We start from the raw sequence: 18,670 nt of genomic DNA, 5'->3' as shown, positions 1-18,670 counted from the left end.
AAACATGAAAATAGTGGCAAAGGCAGAAACACAATTTCACATTAAGCGCATATAACAATTCCTTCTCAGATCAAGCTTCATAACTTTTTCTTTCACCCAACAGAACAGGAAAAGTGAATTCAAGAATGGAATTGAGTAAAGTTACCAACTTGAAGCTAAAACAGCAGTGCAGTTAGATAGAAAAGAAAGTTATCACAATCATGATTTGATTGACATAATATTACAAGTTAAAAGAAAAAGTTTTCTACCGACATTTTCAGAACAGAATACTTGTAGCCATCCTCTTTAAGTCCCAAATGATCAAATATTCTAAGACAAGATTTCTTCTTAAATAATTTTACATGTAAGTATAATATATTTTTTCTGATCCTCTGCAGCTTAATATATGTAGTTATTACAAACTGCACATATCATGATTTATTCATGCTATGCCTATTTTTCATTTTTTTTTAAAAAAAATAAAAGAAGAAGAATAAAGAAACTCACCAATAAATAAAGTTGATAGAAACAAGATTGTTTAATTATTTTGAAAGCAGAAAGCATACACATCAAATAGTGGCAAAAAAAAGAAACACAATTCTCATTAAGTGCATTAACTAATTCCTTCTCAAATCAAGCTTTCATAACTTTTTTTCTTTTTTCCAAAACAGAACACGAAAAGTAAATTCTAGAATGGAATGGAATGGAGTAAATTTACCAACCTGGAGCTAAAATATTATATAAGATTATATATGATGAAATCTCTGCCATTTGGACACTTTTACCTCATTACAAGCTACCTGCAGAATATGGTAAAAAAAAAAGGGAAAAAAAGTGAATTTGATTCATTGATATATGTAAAGAAATTCTTAAATGTTAGATACACAAGAAAATACATTATATGTGTGCTAGTCCAAGTCTTCATGTCAGCATTTTTCATTTGTCATTGACGGAAAAATAAGGCTAGGAACTGAGCCGGAAATAAAAGTGGGAGTTTTTTGTGTATTTCAAAAATTGTGGGACTAAAGTGTCCGATTTTAAAAACCTCAAGAATTGACTTAGGTAATTAGTCAATTTAAAACTAGACTTTGCGAATTTAAAAATGAACATAGCCACAAAATATATTCTTCATTTTATTGTGCAAAAATGTATTCAAAGTCAAAAACCTTGTTTTTAAAATGCAAAAATCTGTAATTCTAGATAAGCATAAACTGCATACCTTTTGGTGTGATATTTAGTACACAAGTTGAATAATTTGATTGATTTCTCACCTTATTTTTACATTAGTATAAACTTTAAAAAAAAATGGAAATTGGAAGACGATAAAATAATATTAAATAAAAATTTCAAAGGGACATGATCACATGATATACTTTTCCTAGACTAAGAGAAATAGAGAATCCATAAAGTTGACTAGAAAACTTTCAATTTTTTTTTTGGGTTGATTATATATGAATAGAAGAGTACACTAAGGCTAAAAATGTAGCGAATGACATAAATAAGATATATAGTTATCCAATGTCTAAACAATTTAAATCATATAATAAGAAAAAAAAACGTTTTAAACAAATATAATAGTTACATTATACTTAAGAGTTAGAGAAATAACTAACATATGTGAGTCTCATTTTTTATTAATCATTTTGTCATATGCATTTTACAATTTTGCACGGATGCGCACAAACTCTAAGCAAAAGAATAATGGATTATTAACAAAAAACATAGGTTTATATTTTCACAAATGAAAAAACATGTATTATTAACAATGGGAGTTACTTTATTTTTTTGTCATATATATGTTGATGAGTTTGGAAAACTCTAAATTAATATTTGTGATGATTAAACATTATTAATGTGATTAATTGCAAAAATATTAATTCATATATGTTGATTGAATTAATTTTTGCAATGCAGGTTCTGCTTGGGCCAAAAAATATTGGCTAGCCCAATTTGATGAAACATACTCAGCATTGATATAAATCTTTATCATTATGGCTGAATTGATTTGAGGCGAAATGAAAGAAAAACTGGCAAGCCCAAATGTATTACTTGTAGCTCAGCCTTGAAACAAAATGTCCAAATTAATTTGGCTGAAGCAAGTTATCATGGGCCAGATTGATCCATTATTGTTACAAGTACAAGTTAATCATGTTTTGCTATAAGCCCCAATGCATGATCCGAAAATAATTAATCAAGAAAGCAAATGTTGTTATTGTTTTATGCCTTCAACGGATCTCACACTTCACCATGTGATGGAATTCAAATTTCATTAAAGTGAAGTTAATATATGCATTGGAAACATAAGAGAGAGTTGATCATTAATTTGATGGGCATCATTAAGCTACACGTTGCTCAGTAAAAGGGAAGTGGACATTTATTTTGCTTTATCAAAATCCATTAGTTAATGTTCAAATTTCTCTTTCTTCTCTCTTAACTTTCTTCATCTCTTTCGGTCATTACACAGCAGCCATGGAAGCTACATTGAGCTATCGAAAATAAGGAAAGGCACGTCTAAAGACCATCACAATGATGGCAAGAAAACATAAAAAATATAGTGGCTGAGATTCTTATCACTTGTGATAAGATTTTGTGATGAGATCTTGGCTTCTCCATACCAAAAATGGTAGAAGGAGCTTCGGCCAGTAAGGTGAAGATTCTTGGAGGGATGTTTTGTCTCTGATTCTGCTCAACCACCACAGGAAGTAGCTAGGGTGGCTACGTGATGGAAGAGGCAGAGATTGGAGCAGATGAAGCCATCATCATCATGAAGCATCAAGGGCAAAAAATTCATCTTGGAGAGCAAGCCAAGGATGGAGCGCTCGGATTGATGAAGAGTGATGACCAAAGAAGGACTAGAGGTAATTGCATGTTGGGTTTTGCATGGGTTATCTCTTCTCTCTCTAGCCGAACCGGTTTTGTTCTTGGAGAAGAAGAAGTTGGCTTGGTTTTTGGCTTCAAAGGTGGAGGCTTCCCTCTTCTATAAAAAGAGTGAACAGCCACGGGTTGAAGCAAGGAGAAAGTGTGAGAGTGCAAGGCACATAGTTCTCAGAGCTACCTGAGCTAACAGATTTCTCTTCTCCTTCAATGTATTCTGTTTTGTATTTTCTGTTTAATTTTGTCATGTCTTGAGTCTCATGGAAAAAGGCAAACAGTGAGGTTTGTATGAAAAAGTCATAGAGCGGAAAAAGGCAGCAGAGAGTGCAAAATTAAAAGAAAAAGTCATAGGTGTCCTTAGAGTTTCTTTGTACATCTGTGTTGTGTTTCATGATTCTGTGGGAATCCCTTTGTAAGTTGGGTTAGCACTTTACAGTCTGTAATCAAGAAGATTATAGTAAAATTCCATCTTGTTGTGATGGAGACTGGATGTAGGCTGCACTGCACTTAGCAGCTGAACCAGGATATATCTGGGTGTAATTTTTCTCTCTCTTCTACTCCATTTCTGTTTCTACTGCACAGGAGCTAAAACTGAAAAAATATCTCGTTCCAAGTGACGAGACAAAAATAAAAGTCTCATGGCTAGAGACGAGACAAAAATAAAAAAAAAGTTTCCTCAAAGACCAGCGAGTGTAATCAAGCAAAAAGGGGCTAAGATTCAACCCCCCTTTCTCTTAGCCACTGAAAACCATCATATGTTTTCAAGGAATTATGATAGCTGTTGCACCTACCTTTGATTAGAAGTTAATTAAATTAACTGTTGCATGCTTGGTAAGATGTAGATTATCATAGATTTTAACATATAAGTAACGTTACTTCAGCTAGGTTCAATAATGATGTTAATCATCCTCATGCCTTTGAATTATAAATTTAACAGAAAAAAAAAAAGAAAAGAAAGAAAAAGCCTACAATTCAAGTTTGATACAACCCTTGCATTAGATACTGAAACTCATTTGTTTAGCATATTGGTTCAAAGTTCAAACATGACTGCTATTAATAACCAAACAACCATCTATGGTTCCTATCTTTGAAGCAAAGCATTGAATTCAATAATCGAAGCAACTCCACATGTAGTGTGGATATGAATCATATGATACACATCAGTCATTAATTTAAACTAGTATAGATACCAATTAAAATGAAAGCTGAAATCAGAAAATACTACTGCTTCCCAACACATTAATCCAGTTTTCATCTCCATATATATAGATATACATGTCCAATGAAATGTCTAACATCCATGAACTTTTCACCTGCAACAGATGGCAAAAACAGAAGGAAAAAAATTGTTAAATTATTTTGAAGCTTCACTTTCCATTTCAGGCAAGACAATAAGATTTATTTTCTTTTAGCCAATCACTCAAAGTTGCAAACCGCATCATGTTCTGTTATATTGTAACAAAAATTTAAAAGAGGATTAAAGAATAGAAGAAAAGAAAACAAGCAAATCCATATTAAAGAATGTACCTACTGTTTGGTGAAAATTTTAATTTTATCTCGAATATTTTCAAAGGATTTTAATTTATCTCTCTCCTAAAATTATGAATGATCAACAGTAATTAAGATCTTAACAAAAAGTGGAATCTATAGATTCAAAAACAGATGAAGAATCAAATTTAAGTTACTGTATGGCTATACCAATAAATTCATCATAAACATCAAATAGTGGCAAAGGCAGAAACAAAGTTTTTCCATTCAGTGCTTATAACTAAATGAAGATTTCATAACATTTTTCTTTTTTCCAACAGAACAGGAAAAGTAAATTCTAGAATGGAATGGAGTGGAGTAAATTTACCAACCTAAAGCTAAGATATTGTATAAGATGAAATCTCCACCATTGGGCACTTTTACTTCATTGCAATCTACCTGCAGAAGATGGATGAAAATATTAAATTTCATTTATCGTTGTATGTATATATATATATATATATATATATATATATATATATATATATATATTCTTCGTCTTTGAATTTATAAGAATGACTTTTTGTTGAGAATTACAGAGGATATTTCTTTTGAGTAGAACTAGAAAGTGAGAGGTTCCCAATGAATGAGAAAAAAAGAATGTAAATTTTGTTGTGGGCGAATCAGAATATGAGTCCAAGTAGTTAATAATGTGTAAAGAAAGAGAGAAGTCTTTTCTTTCGAGGAAAAGGAAATTGATGCATGTATTATTGAATTGTGGTGGCATCAGAACCGTGAAGTTAGATAATTACCTGTTCAGAAATCTTTATTCAGAAAATTTGTTTGTCATCGACTTGAATGGTGGGGATGTGGGAAATTTTGGGCCAGATTAGTTGATGCTTGTTCTTGCAGTGTTTTCCCAGCAAACCACAATAATTAACTTCAAATTGCAAGAGAGAGGGAGGCAGCTTTTCTCCTTCCATATTCTCCAGCTTGTCGCAGCACGCAATGCGCAATTGTTGAAGGGAGGTGAGGCGGAGAAGCTCGTTGCACTCCAATGTCTCCAGATTATCGAAGCACCATATCTTGAGAGTGGTAAGGGAGGGAAGGTGAGGCAGCGAACCCACCTCTGGGTATGACTTTATGTTCTTATTACACCCATAACCATGAATGGTAAGATGAGTGAGGGCATCCAAGTTGCCCATCCATGATAGACTCCTCACGTGTTCCTCGCAACCTCCCCCACTAAGCTCTTTCAAGTTAGGCGGCAAACCACCCTTTGGCAACCTACAAATGTTTGAGGAACCATGTATGTCGAGAGAGTGTAAACTTGCGAGTAGACTATTCACGTCAGGTGGTAATGCCTCCAAGTTGGGTGCAGCCACTCCTTCTCCTGTACCACTGATTATGAGACGTTGAAGAGCAGCGTGTGGTTGATGGTTGATGGTGGTTGCATTAAATGATTGAGATGGCCTTATTGATAAAGCATCCCCACCACCTACCATCTCATCACACCTTCCTTCATTACCTTCCCGCAAAGAAGAAACCCTTCTCCACAATATGTCGTTAAGCATATCTCCCTTTAACATTGGACAAAATGTTATATGAAGCCTCCTAAGCTGAGGAAAAGCTTCTGGGTGAGGTACGTGCCACTCCTCCCAGCATGTCATGTTATGAAACACCAATTCCTCGAGTGAAGGAAACGGTGCAATAGGCGAGGAATGATGATCGTTGTCATTCTTGTAAAACTCATCACCAATACGCTTGAGCTGATCAAAACTGATAATGCACAGGGACTTTAGAGATGGCAGTTGTCCAAGTGAAGGCAGCATGCAGCAATTCTCGCAATCCAAAAGAGTTAATCTTGTCATATTATTGTAAGAAGAGTGCCCCACCCAATCTGGAAATCTTTCGCCCTTGTATCCCTCGATTCGCAACTCTTTCAAGCCAGTGTGCGGTTGCAAATTATCGAGTATATCTCTCAAAGTCACTATGTTTGAAACCATCTTATTACCTGAAGACCATTTCAACGATAAGTTGTCAATGCGGTTCTTCTCCAACATCCTTGCACTCCTGGCTTGTCTGACATCAGCAATATTCTCCAACTTGTTAATCTCAAATGATCCTTCAAGATTTGAGAGCCCTCCTAATTCCTGGATTCCATTATCTTTGTGCTTGCCCACCACAAAGTAATCTAAAATACGCACGTGTTTCAATTTACTTATTTCTCTAGGCATTTCTTCCAAAGAAGTTCCCCTAAGATCAAGATGCCGTAAATTCACAAGTCTATGCATGTCATTGGGCAACATGGTCAGGGAATAACAATGATACAATATCAATGTTTGTAGATTAAACAAGTTGCATAATGACTCTGGTAATGTCTTAACATTGGTCCAAGAGAGATTCAAATAGCGTAGATGAATCAATTCACCTATTGAATCTGGTAATACATCAAGTTTACGAAAGGATAAAACCCTCAAGTATTTCAACTTTGATGCTCGGCTTTTCTTGCTTAACAAATCTTTGATATACAACGATGTCCTCAAAGATTCTGATTTCATATGGGAGTTAAAGACTTTTGAGATTGGAGGACCTAAGCTTCCACGTGAGATATGTGACAAATGACGAGTGAGAACCTTCTTTTCTTGTTGTTCACCAAGTTCTTCTATTCTACAATAGAAGTCTCCAGCAAGGAATATTGCCAAGTCATGCAAGAGATCATGCATCACGTACGCCTCGGGAAAATCCTCATCAGCTGGTTTAAAAAATAACCTTGAAGCTAATTCTTCAAAACACTGAGAACCAACCTCTTCTAAACTCTCTCCTCTCTTTGGTAGCCTTAAAAGATCTTCAGCCATCCACAGCAAAACTAGTTCATTTTTCTCAAACTCATGATCTTTGGGAAACAATGAACAATAAACAAAACAACGCTTCAAGTAAGGAGGTAGCTGGAAGTAGCTTATTAACAATGCTGGAATAATTTTACTATTTTTCAATTCCCAAATGTCATTCATTAAAACAACATTCCATTCTTTAACATCATCCTTTCGTCGCAACAAACGCCCAACTGTTTCTACAGCTAATGGCAACCCCTTACACCTCTTCACAATCTTTCTACCCACATCCTCTAGTGTTGGGTTCCCGTTTAACTCCGGAAAACATGCATTGGCTGCAAACAATAACCAACAAGACTCTTCCGACAACTCATTAAGAGGGCAAGAGGGACATGTTTGAACTACTGAAGCAACCTCTTGATTGCGAGTTGTTAGAAGAATTGTACTACTCTTAGCTCCAAAGTGAAAAGGAGTTAGAAATTGCTTCCACTTATCGGCATCATCGCTCCAGACATCGTCTAGAACAATAAAGAACTTCTTTCCCGACAAGATTTTCTGCAATTCATTTTGAAGCAAATTTAAACTCCCAAGGCTACAAGTAGTTTTTGTAATTTCCTCAATTGTTTTCTTTGTAATATCAGCAACATCAAATGTTTCAGAGATGCAGACCCATGCTTTCGGATCAAACCCTTCCGCGACACTGTACGCCCATCTGGCTAAGGTTGTTTTACCAACCCCACTCATGCCAACAATAGGAATCACAGATAACTGAGATTCACTGTTGTCATTTATTGTTTCGATTAGAGCTTGTTGATCATCCTCCCTGCCATATATGTTCCCTTCCATCAGACATGTGGTTTCTCGCCATGATGACGATGATGATGATGATGACAAGTTATTATCCTTGGTACTCTTTTGAAGACCAAGGATATCTTTTTGACTTACAAGAAATTCTATTCTTGAAACCACCCCTTCCATGTTATCTACCATCTTCCTATGTCGGTTGAGGAAGAAACTAGGCAAGACAGAACGTACCTCCTTTTGAGTGGCGGCTTTGGTGAGTACAGCATCCAGAAAGTCATCAGCATCATAAACAGCATCTCTCAGACGGTTGAGCCAATCCCTCACAGGTTCGTTGCCCAGTTGCTTGTACTCAGCATCATCAAGCACAGCTTCAGCAGCATACAGAGAAATTTTCAGCCTCTCAACCAAGGCAGGGCCAAGTTTCTTGCCCAAGACCCGGTTGACCGTATCCGTTGTGAGCAACCTGTCAAAGACAACATTAATGAAGCCAGAAAGGAAAGCTCCACCAACAAGTGCACCAGCCATGATGATATGATCTCAAGAACAACAGCAAAGTGAATGGATTTTCAGAGAAAGGCAAGAGAACAATGGTTGCAGGATAGTGAACTATTAAGAGTTTTTCTCAATCAAGTGTATGATAAGGAGGTGTCAAAGATTCCTTAGCAACAAGACATGGTATCGGTCTCCGAGATAACTTAAAATAATTCTAAGTAGTGGAGTTTCTAGCTGGCTTTGTACTAACTCTTCATTTTTTATTTCTTGTTTGAAAGATGCAACAGATTACTTGGCAATAGAATTATTCGGACCTTGTTGAATGTCTTATGCTTACTTTGTTTGCAACTTTGAATTTTTGTTTTCTTAAATTATTTGAGAGATGAAAGAGAATTACAAGTTGTTTAGTTTCATAATAAGTGGTTTTTGCTTTAAATCTTAATAATCGAAATGAACAATTTCTTTATTTGTATTTTTCTCATAAAGAAACCAAAACGGTAATTGGAGAGAGGCTAACAAATCGTTGTGATCTCCATTTCTAACTCAATTCTATATAGTTCCTTTTATTTTGTTCAACTTAGTAATTATACATTTATTATATTTAATATTAATCAATTATTCGAAAAAAAGAAGGAACATTCCCCTGCACACCTTGGTAATAAAATAATTTAAGGTTCATTATTCAAAGACATTGGTTTCACGCCATAAAAAAATTGTGTTAGTGGAGTGTCTTGCTGGCTCTTAATTATAACACTATACTTTTAGTTTTTAATTGTTGTTTTGGAAGGTGCAAAGTAATTGCATAAAACCTTTAATCGTGTCCTAGCAAACTTTTTAACAACCAATGGAAATGTAGTCTTTGTGGAAATTTTGTACTACAGAAAAAATCACCATGATTCATGAGCTGTTTGTCGCTCATGCTAAAATAATGATGCTGATGCTGAAATATTAAGTTAACTTTCTTAATACTGTAGAACAGCTTCATATTCAATGAAGAAACAAAAAAGGATTTGTTTGGTTAGGGGGTAAAAATAAGAGAGAAACTTTACCTAAATGAATTTTGCGTGTAAATTTATAGTTCCATGAGTGGTTAGTTGGTTTAATAGGGATTATAAAAGGAGTTAAGGAGGTATTACTCTTGGCTTTACACATTGATAAATTTTTAGTAGAATTGTGTTTGGATAAACTCATTTTGTGTACAAAGCACAACAAAAAGTTTTAATAAAATCCTTGTTGATACAACTTTAGAAAAACCAAAAGTATTTCCCAAAATTGAGGAGTTGTAAAACATGCCCAATATGTTGCAGATCATGATCTGTATACCATTTACAAATTCAACCCGTTTTCTTCTTTCAATGGACTAAGCAACATTTTTACAGTAGCATAAATTTGCAAAACTTTGGGGTGTGCCTTATCACTAGACACAAATGAATGAACTTGATTACCAACCTGTATCCAGCTACAACCTGGGAATTTAGCAACATTCTTGTCCCTCATGGTTTTTCGAACTCTTTCAGCATCAAGCCACTGATTATGAGAAGCATAAATGTTAGCCATGACAGCATAGTTCACAATCTTCTCTGGCTCTTGGCAAAAAGCTTTCCTGCTGCCGATTTAGCCAGTTCTATATTTTCATGCAGTTTACAAGACCCAATGAATGCTCCTAACATGTTCGATTCAGCTTGAATTGGAATTGATTTCAAGAATTCAAAGGCTTCGTTTATGAAACCATGTCTTCCAAAGAGATCAACAAGGCAAGTATAGTGATCTGAATCAGGAATAATATGATACACATCTGTCATTAATTTGAAGTAGTGCAGTCCTGCGTTCACGAATCCGCAATGCACACAAGCAGAAAGAATGCCAAGAAAAGAAATCCGGTCAGGTTTTATGCCGCAAGATATCATCTTCTCAAACATCTCAGTTGCTTCTTTGCCAAGACCATGGAATGCATATGCATTTATCAGTGAAGTGTATGTAACAAGATCAGGTTCTAACATCAATCTGAAGCATTTAAATGCATTGGTTATGTTACCACACTTGGAGTATGCAGTAATCAAAGAATTGGAAACAGATACAAATTCTTGAAATGACAGCTTAACTGCTAAGGCATGAGCTTGCTGAGTTTCAGTTATGGCAGAAGCATAGCCACACGAGCTAAGAACGCTGGAAATAGTGAGTTCATCGGGGAAAATTCCTTCAAGTAACATATCTCTGAGAATCTTCATAACATCAATCACTTCGCCATTATTTCCACACCCAACAATCATGGTATTCCATGCCCACAACATTTCGAATCGCCATCTTGTCAAATACTCTCTTTGCATCAATGACATCTTCATTTTTTGCGTACATATTGATTAATGCACTCGCCACTAGAATATCGGATTCAAATGACAGTTTCAGAATAAGACTATGAGCTTGCTTTCCAAAATCATAATATTCTAAAATATCACATATACTTAGCAGGCTGCTAAAAGTGAATTCGTCGCCATTAGCACCATCCGATCTCATTGAGTTGAAAATGCTAAAGGCCTCTTCTGGTAAACAATTCAGGGCATAACAAGAAATCATGACATTCAACATAACCAAATCTCTACGTGTAACAGCACAAAAAGCCATCCTTGAATTCTCAACCAAAGCACTACCTACAAAACAATCCAAATCAAGTCCTCTTTTCATTGCAAAACAGTGCAGTTGTACTCGAATTTCAATATCATGAAGCTTTGCACATAGACCAATCAAAGCATTCAATGTTATATCATCCGGAGCCATATCCGCTTGAAATAAGAAAATCCCAGATGAGGATTCAAGTCATTTTCATTTCCACATCCAACAATCGCATGGATCACGATATTCCACGAGACCACATTTCTCCCAGGCAATTCATCAAACAGTTTCAGTGCATCTTTGGTTTCGTTGCATTTAAGGTAAATACTCAAGATCTGATTTTGCAATGACAGAACATGACAAAAACCAAACTTTATCAAATGGGCATGCAACTGTTTCCCTTCAGGGAGAAAAGCCCTTATAGCAGCAACTTTGAGGGCTTTAGCACAAAACAAATGAACAATTTCAGGGTCCCTGAAGTTGGGTTCATTAGGAATTGGAACAAAAGCTTTGAGTCTGCTAAGGGAATGATTACATGGATGTGGTTCATGAGAATAGTTACTGAAGCATTGAGTTACAAATGAGAAAAGTGTTGGAGGGAAAAGGAACTGTTTTTTGAAACGGGATTTGAAGATCATAGGATAAAAAGATAAAAACATTATATATATATATATATATATATATATATATATATATATATATTTGTATTTTTTAAAACTACCAAAAGTACTAAAATGTCAGCGATTTGTGTACCTCAAATTTTTTTAATCTTTCAATCGGAGAATTCGATTTCCGCATCTCCCAAAAATTAAAAGATCTGATTTCTACATCTCAAATTAAATGAGTAACTGATCAAATTAGTTCCTGAAAAATCACTTGTTCTTTAAATTGGTTCCGAAAGACTTTTTTAATCAAATTTGTCATTTAAATTAGTCTTCTTAATCCTTCCATCACTTCCATTACTAATAGCATTAGAGTTTATTGATGTGGTACGTTAAGACACACCTAGTAGTCCTAATTGACTATTAACATGATTAGTTTATGAAATTAGATCAAATTATCCTAAATTGAGGGATTCTAATACCTCAAGTTCTCTCCTCAATTAGGTTTTGATTTGATATAATTTCATAAACTTATTATGTTAATAGTTAATTAAGACTCCTAGGTATGTATTGGGGCGTCACTTAAATTGCCACATTAGCAAATTTTGACACCAACAACAAAGAAAGTGACGGAAGGACTAACATAATTAATTTAAAATCTTTAGAGGATGAATTTGATTAAAAAAATCTTTTTGAACGAATTTAGAGAACGATTGATCTTTCACGGACTAATTTGATCATTTACTCCAAATTAAACTATTTCACATTTGAGATTAACGCCCGATGAATTTGATTAAAAAAATCTTTTTGAACGAATTTGGAGAACGATTGATCTTTCACGGACTAATTTGATCATTTACTCCAAATTAAACTATTTCACATTTGAGATTAACGCCCCCAACAGTCTACAATCCGAAAAAATATCATTGTTAATTCAATATCATCAATAAAAAGTAAAAATTTGATATTTTATTTTGTACTCTAATTATATACCTGTTTGACATACGAGACAAAAAGGATAAACAAGAAGATAATGATTCAAACTGAATAAAAAAAGATACATTGAAATTGAAATAGAAACAAATAGGATAGATTGAAATTGAGTACAAAAAGAATCACTCTACTTTCTACCCAATTTCTTGACACAACAAAAGAGGGACTCCTCAACCTAACTTGTCAACTACATAGCTTGGAAATTGAATCGAAGGGACTCCTCAACCTTCTACTCAATTCTCCGATGCAACAAAAGAGGACTCCTCAACCTCAATTGTTCACACCATGGTTTCATCACGAAACCAAAAAGGGGTTTTGAAACCTCTAAATCATTCTATACTACGATTACCCTAGTTATAAGGTATTTATAATTTCTTATTAGGTTAAAATATATAAAACCCTATGCCCATAAACATAAAGCCCAATCTAGTAATTAAATAAACAAAATTAAAATACATCAAATTAAATTAAAATATTCTAAAAATAAAAACTAATATCTTCTAAATAATACTTGAACTCTTCATATCTCGAACATTTGAAGCACGTATCACATATGATACACATCAGTCATTAATTTAAACTAGAATGAGACACGCGATGCGCGGAGCGATAAATTAATAATGGTATATAATAAATATTAAAAATTATTATGTTGTGTAGAATTAAATTAAATATATGTAAATTACAGTTAAAATTTGAAAGATATTTTATTTAAAATAATTTGTAGTACAAAAGATTTAGATATTGGAGTTGTACAAAATGACATTTTTATTTGGTAGTTTGATTTTTGCATATGTTTTAAACTTTTAGTTGATGGACTTCTAGATGTGTCTTGAATTTGTATGGTTTTCTTTCTCCTTAATCTATTGATGGGTATGAGATCTTCGTGATGATATTAGTGTTGGCGAAATTGGTTCCTATAATCAATAAATAATTTAAATTAGAAATAAAAATGATGTCTTAAATAAGTAAATTTTTTTGGAGTATTACCTGTTTTATTTGTTGTAATGGGTGTTGAGATTCAGTATTTTTCATTGGAACAAATATTTTGGCAACAGTGTATTGTTAAAAACTTTCTTTGAGATTAAAATCATTTACTTTGACTTCAAATATAAGTGTGAGATTGCACAAATTTTTCAATTGAGGTGGTATTTCAATGTCATTATTTTTCTCGAGTGTCATTAGATTTGAAGCAGTTGTGCCCAATAATTTTTTTGCTTCGCCATTAAATAGTACAAAAGTTATTGTAACACTTTGATCGAAACATTTAAATTGAATTCTGGACCTAAAATAAGTATTGGGTTAGTAAAAAAATTGATTACATTTATGTTTTTTAAGTTATTAAAAAAGGAACAATGAATAGCATATTGAAAGAAGTATAATTTTAACGATATTAAAATACAATTTAAAGTATTATAAAATAATATAAAAAGTATAAAAGACAAAATAAATAAAGTATTTTAAGAGACTTATATAAATAGTTCAAATAGTATGGAATTTGAATATTTGTAACATAAAATTTATTATGATTAATAATATTATTATAATATTTGTAATATGGATGTTTATTACATTTAATGAGTTATTTGTAGAAATTAATAAATTAAGGTTTAATTACTCTACTGGTTCCTATAGTTTCGCAAAATTTTCAATTAGGTCCTTATATTTTTTTTTTGTTTTAATTGAGTCCTTGCACCAAAAATTTTTTTAATTGGGTCCCTACACTTTTTTTTCCTTTTATTTAGGTCTCTGTACCAATTCTTTTTGTTTTAGTTGGGTCCCTATAAAATTAAGCCAATTACTACTAAGAGGGACTTAATTGAAAAAAAAATTCAGTACAAGGACCAATTAAAAAGAAAAAAAAAATATAAGGACCTAATTGAAAATTTCACGAAACTATAGGGACCAACAGAGTAATTAAACCATAAATTAATTATTGAGGTTATAAATTTATTGTATTGCTTATAATGGTAAGATATAATAATTATAGGAATATGAATTTTTTTGGTGACTATAGGAATATGAATTTAATGTCTTTTGTAAATTTTTTTTGTTGATTTAATGTATTTTATAGATATACATGTGCAATGAAAACCTGCAAAAGATGGCAAAAAGAGAAGGAAAAAAAATTGTTAAATTATTTTGAAGCTTCACTCTCCATTTCAAGCAAGACAATAAGCTTTATTTTCTTTTAGCCTATTACTCTAAGTCGCAAACCGCATCATGTTGTTATATTGTAAAAAAAAAATTAAAAGAAGATTAAAGAATAGAAGAAAAGGAATCAAGGATAACCATATTAAATGTCCCTAGTGTTTGGTGAAAATTTTAATTTTACTTTGAATATTTTTAAGGATTAATCTTAGCATATAAGCGTTTAAGAGTTATAAGTGTTACAAGTCCTGAAACATACTAACACCCTAAATGCGCTCTAATTGTTACGTACAAGTCACGCGCTATATAATAGAATTTTTATTCAATCAAAATCAATTAACGCGCGAATATATTACTTCCGATTTTCAAAAGATTTCGTTACCTTCTTCGAATCTCTTGCCAAGTTTCTTCGTTCTCCTTCTTGCGTTCTTCCCTTCTCTTTTCGATCGTTCTTTCTTCTGCGTTTTCTTCGTCATTCACCTGAGTTTCTCTCGCTGTAACTCTAGCTTCGTTTGTTTTCGATTTTCTGGTTTCTGAAATCAAATTTTGAATTTGTTTTGAAGATAATGGATGATTCAACCTCAGATTGTCAGCTCAATCAGGGCGATTTGGATTTTGAATTTGAATCGAACAAAGTTCCTGAGGTTTAATTTAGATTCAGCTAATTAAGATTAATCTAAATTTGATGCAGTTATTCGTCTATGATTGTCTAGCTGAATAATTCGTGAACAAAGACTGTGAAATTAATGCGTGAACATATTCTGTGGATTGAATCTAATGTATTAGTTTTGATTAATTATTTGCAATTTATAGCAGACGCTCGGGTGTAGATCAGAACTTTTTGGGTGTATTTTTAGGGAAGTTTGGGTGTATTTTAAGGAAGTTTGGGTGTATTTACAGTTTATGGTTTTTCTTGTTATTTTAATTGACTTGTTGTCGTTCGGGTGTAGATCAGGAGTCCTTGGGTGTATTTTACTTTAATTGTTGTTTTTTTATGAGGTGCAGAAATTCTATAGTATTTTCTTGTTTTTAACATGTTATAATTTGCAGCCCCTCTCTGTTGTTGATGAGCAGCTTGTTCCCAAGGTTGGAATGGCTTTTAAAACGCTTGAAGATGCTGCAAAATTTTACAAGGACTATGCCAAGGTTGCAAGTTTTTCTACAAGAGTTCGGAGCACAAATAAAAAGGGAAACGAAATTAAGAATCAATTGATCATATGTAGCAGAGAGGGAAAATGAAAATCTAAAATATCTCCGACCGAGAAGACAAATCTCACAGCTGGTTTAAATTGTCCTGCAAGAATTTATATACACACATTGAAGGATGTTTGTGCTTGGATCATTTCGAAGGTCGTGCTGCATCATTCACACCCTTGCTGTCCAACTCAAGCAGAGATGCTCAAAGAGCACAGGGAACTAAGCATGTCCGTTCGTCGTACAATAGAGAATAACGAGGAGGCCGGTATCATACCAAGCAAAATATTCCAATCATTCGTTGCGGCAGCTGGGAGTCGCCGCGAGTTAAATTTTATTGAAAAGGATGTGAGGAATTACATCACGAGAGAAGTGCGGAATATTTCAGAACAAGAAGATGCAAAGGAATTCGGGAAATATTTATTGAGAATGAAAGAGAAGAATTAGAATTTCTTTTTTGAGCTCGAACTCGAGGACGATCAATTGATTAAGCTTGCTTTTTGGGCCGATGCAAGGAGCAGAGCTGCCTTTGAGCATTTCGGAATGTTATTTCATTTGACACCACCTACAATACAAACAGGTAATATGCTGTTCTTGTTTATGCTGCTAAATTAATTTTGTTCTATGAATCTGCTGTAGAGGTGTATATTGGATGTTCCTTGGGTGTATAAATTCATTATATGGGTGTACGTAATGATTTTCATTCTGCAATGTCGTAATTTATTTTAGGTATAATTTGGTTTGTGGTTCTTTTGTTGGGGTGAATCACCACGGTCAGTCAATACTTCTTGGATGCGCTTTGATGAAAAACGAAGAAATTGAGTCGTTCAAATGGTTATTTTAATGTTGGCTTCGTTGCATTGGGAGAAATGCTCCGAAAGGGTTTCTCACCGATTAATGCGCGTCAATGAAAAGGGCTATAGAGGCTTGTATGCCAACAACAATTCACCGTTGGTGTATTTGGCACATTACGAAGAAGATCCCAAGTTGTTTGGAACTCTCATAGTAAAGACTCATTTAATAGGAATTGGAATGATTTTCTGCTGAATTTTGGTCTTGTGGACAACAAGTGGCTGTCAGGTAATGTTGTTTAAAATCTGCAGCAGAGGTGTAAATTGCATGTTTTTCGGGTGTATTATAGCTTTATTTGGGTGTATTATGCAGATCTTTATGACGACCGTCATATATGGGTTCCAATCTATCTGGATCACCACTTCTGGGCAGGGATGAGAAGCACACAAAACAGCGAGAGCATGCATTTATTTTTTAACAAGTTTATTACCTGGAACAGCTCGCTTATTCAATTTGTCAAACAATACAATAATTGCCTTAGAAGCAGGGAGCAAGTAGAGAGAGAATCAGATACTGCAGATTTTCATACGGTCATACCGTGTGCAACCAAATCCTCCATTGAAGCTCAGTTTCAAGATGTGTACACTCATCAAAAGTTTAGGAAAGTCCAAGCACAATTTAGAGGAAAGGCGAATTGCATCACTAGATTAACGAATTCAGCTCTAGGCTATTCAGTATACGAAGTTGGAGAACAAGTTTCCAACTCAATATTTAACAAGTTTGTGGTTACTTACGACTCAGTAGCAGCCGAGGTAAAATGTCAATGCTTATTATTCGAGTCAAGAAGGATATTGTGCCGTCACGCACTAAGTGTGTTAAGCTTTGAACGAGTAAGCCAAGTGTCATCGAGATATATATTGGAACGATGGAGCAAGAAGGTAAAGAGGCGACACACACACATCAAGAGCAGCGACGAGCCATTGTTGGAGCCAAGAAGTAAGAGATTTGACGAATTGGTTTTTCGTTCACAAAATATTTGCAAATTTACATCAGAATCGGACGAGTTGACTGCCATTCTGCACCGTGCGTACGATAACGTCATGGTTGAGATGGAAGAATTGAAAGCCAAAAGGAAGGGGACATGTTCGTTATCTCATGAAGACGCCAACTTGGAATCCGTTAACGAGCTTCAAAGCCCTCCAAGGATTCGAACAAGAGGACGTCCAAAAAATAGGCTAGGTTCAAAGTTGGACAAACAGATTGCAAATGCCTCAAAGAAGAAGAAAACAAAATATCTAAACAAGGTAAAAGTGATGTTCTTTAAACTTGTGGTGGTTGATTTTAATTTTCTTGTTAATATTTTTGCTAATATGTGAGCTTATTATATCCAGTTAAACCTCTTTGATGCTGCATCTGTGGTGCATCCAAATTCTAGCCAATATCAAAGACGTGTTATGAATTATCAGTTCAGGGAACCAGCAGCAGTGGATAGTTTTTTGGGTGTATAGTTACAGAATATGGGTGTAAACCTTAGTTTTTTTTGTGTATTTCTGAATTTTCTTGTGTTTGACATTTTACATACATATATATATATATATATTTCAGAATCTGCTATTTATGTTATAAATTATTGTTGGTTTTTTTTATTATGGTTTAGGATTTAGGGTTTAGAGTTTAGGTTTTTAAGGGTTTAGGGTTTAGGGGTTTAGGATTTAGGGGTTTAGGGTTTAGGATTTTAGGGGTTTAGGGATAAAGCATCAGAGGATAGAAGTCTGGTGTATATTCAACTTTCTTTGGGTGTAAAATGAGATCTTATGGGTGTAAAAATCAATAATTTGGGTGTATAGTAGGTTGGGTGGTTTAGGGTTTAGAGTTTAG

General features: G+C 34.0%; 3 protein-coding genes across 3 annotated transcripts; all 3 read right to left on the bottom strand.

Annotated features, from left to right (window-relative positions):
• Positions 1-3,824: 3,824 nt before the first annotated feature.
• Positions 3,825-8,890, bottom strand: LOC112730671 (putative disease resistance RPP13-like protein 1). Its single transcript, XM_025780736.3, has 3 exons — positions 5,133-8,890; positions 4,713-4,779; positions 3,825-4,166 (listed from the first exon to the last, which is right to left on the bottom strand). Exon 1 carries the CDS (start codon positions 8,481-8,483, stop codon positions 5,151-5,153), a length of 3,333 nt encoding a protein of 1,110 aa, XP_025636521.1. The 5' UTR covers positions 8,484-8,890; the 3' UTR covers positions 3,825-4,166; positions 4,713-4,779; positions 5,133-5,150.
• A 1,128-nt stretch (positions 8,891-10,018) lies between these two features.
• Positions 10,019-10,678, bottom strand: LOC114925537 (pentatricopeptide repeat-containing protein At2g46050, mitochondrial-like). The gene has a single exon (XM_029293998.1). The coding sequence runs from the start codon at positions 10,676-10,678 to the stop codon at positions 10,019-10,021; it is 660 nt and encodes a 219-aa protein (XP_029149831.1).
• Positions 10,679-10,697: 19 nt separating this feature from the next.
• On the bottom strand, positions 10,698-11,225 carry LOC140180885 (pentatricopeptide repeat-containing protein At2g46050, mitochondrial-like). Its single transcript, XM_072222436.1, has one exon. The coding sequence runs from the start codon at positions 11,223-11,225 to the stop codon at positions 10,698-10,700; it is 528 nt and encodes a 175-aa protein (XP_072078537.1).
• Positions 11,226-18,670: the final 7,445 nt, after the last annotated feature.

Source organism: Arachis hypogaea, chromosome 2 (genome assembly GCF_003086295.3).
Source record: "Arachis hypogaea cultivar Tifrunner chromosome 2, arahy.Tifrunner.gnm2.J5K5, whole genome shotgun sequence".
Lineage (NCBI taxonomy): Eukaryota > Viridiplantae > Streptophyta > Magnoliopsida > Fabales > Fabaceae > Arachis > Arachis hypogaea.
Note: the sequence above shows the minus strand (reverse complement) of the source record. Positions and strands in the feature narration are given on the sequence as shown.

What these genes read in the sequence shown, in the direction of transcription:
- LOC112730671 (XM_025780736.3), bottom strand. Translation starts at nt 8,483, where the DNA reads ATGGCTGGTGCACTTGTTGGTGGAGCTTTCCTTTCTGGCTTCATTAAT.
- LOC114925537 (XM_029293998.1), bottom strand. Translation starts at nt 10,678, where the DNA reads ATGAAGATTCTCAGAGATATGTTACTTGAAGGAATTTTCCCCGATGAA.
- LOC140180885 (XM_072222436.1), bottom strand. Translation starts at nt 11,225, where the DNA reads ATGGCTCCGGATGATATAACATTGAATGCTTTGATTGGTCTATGTGCA.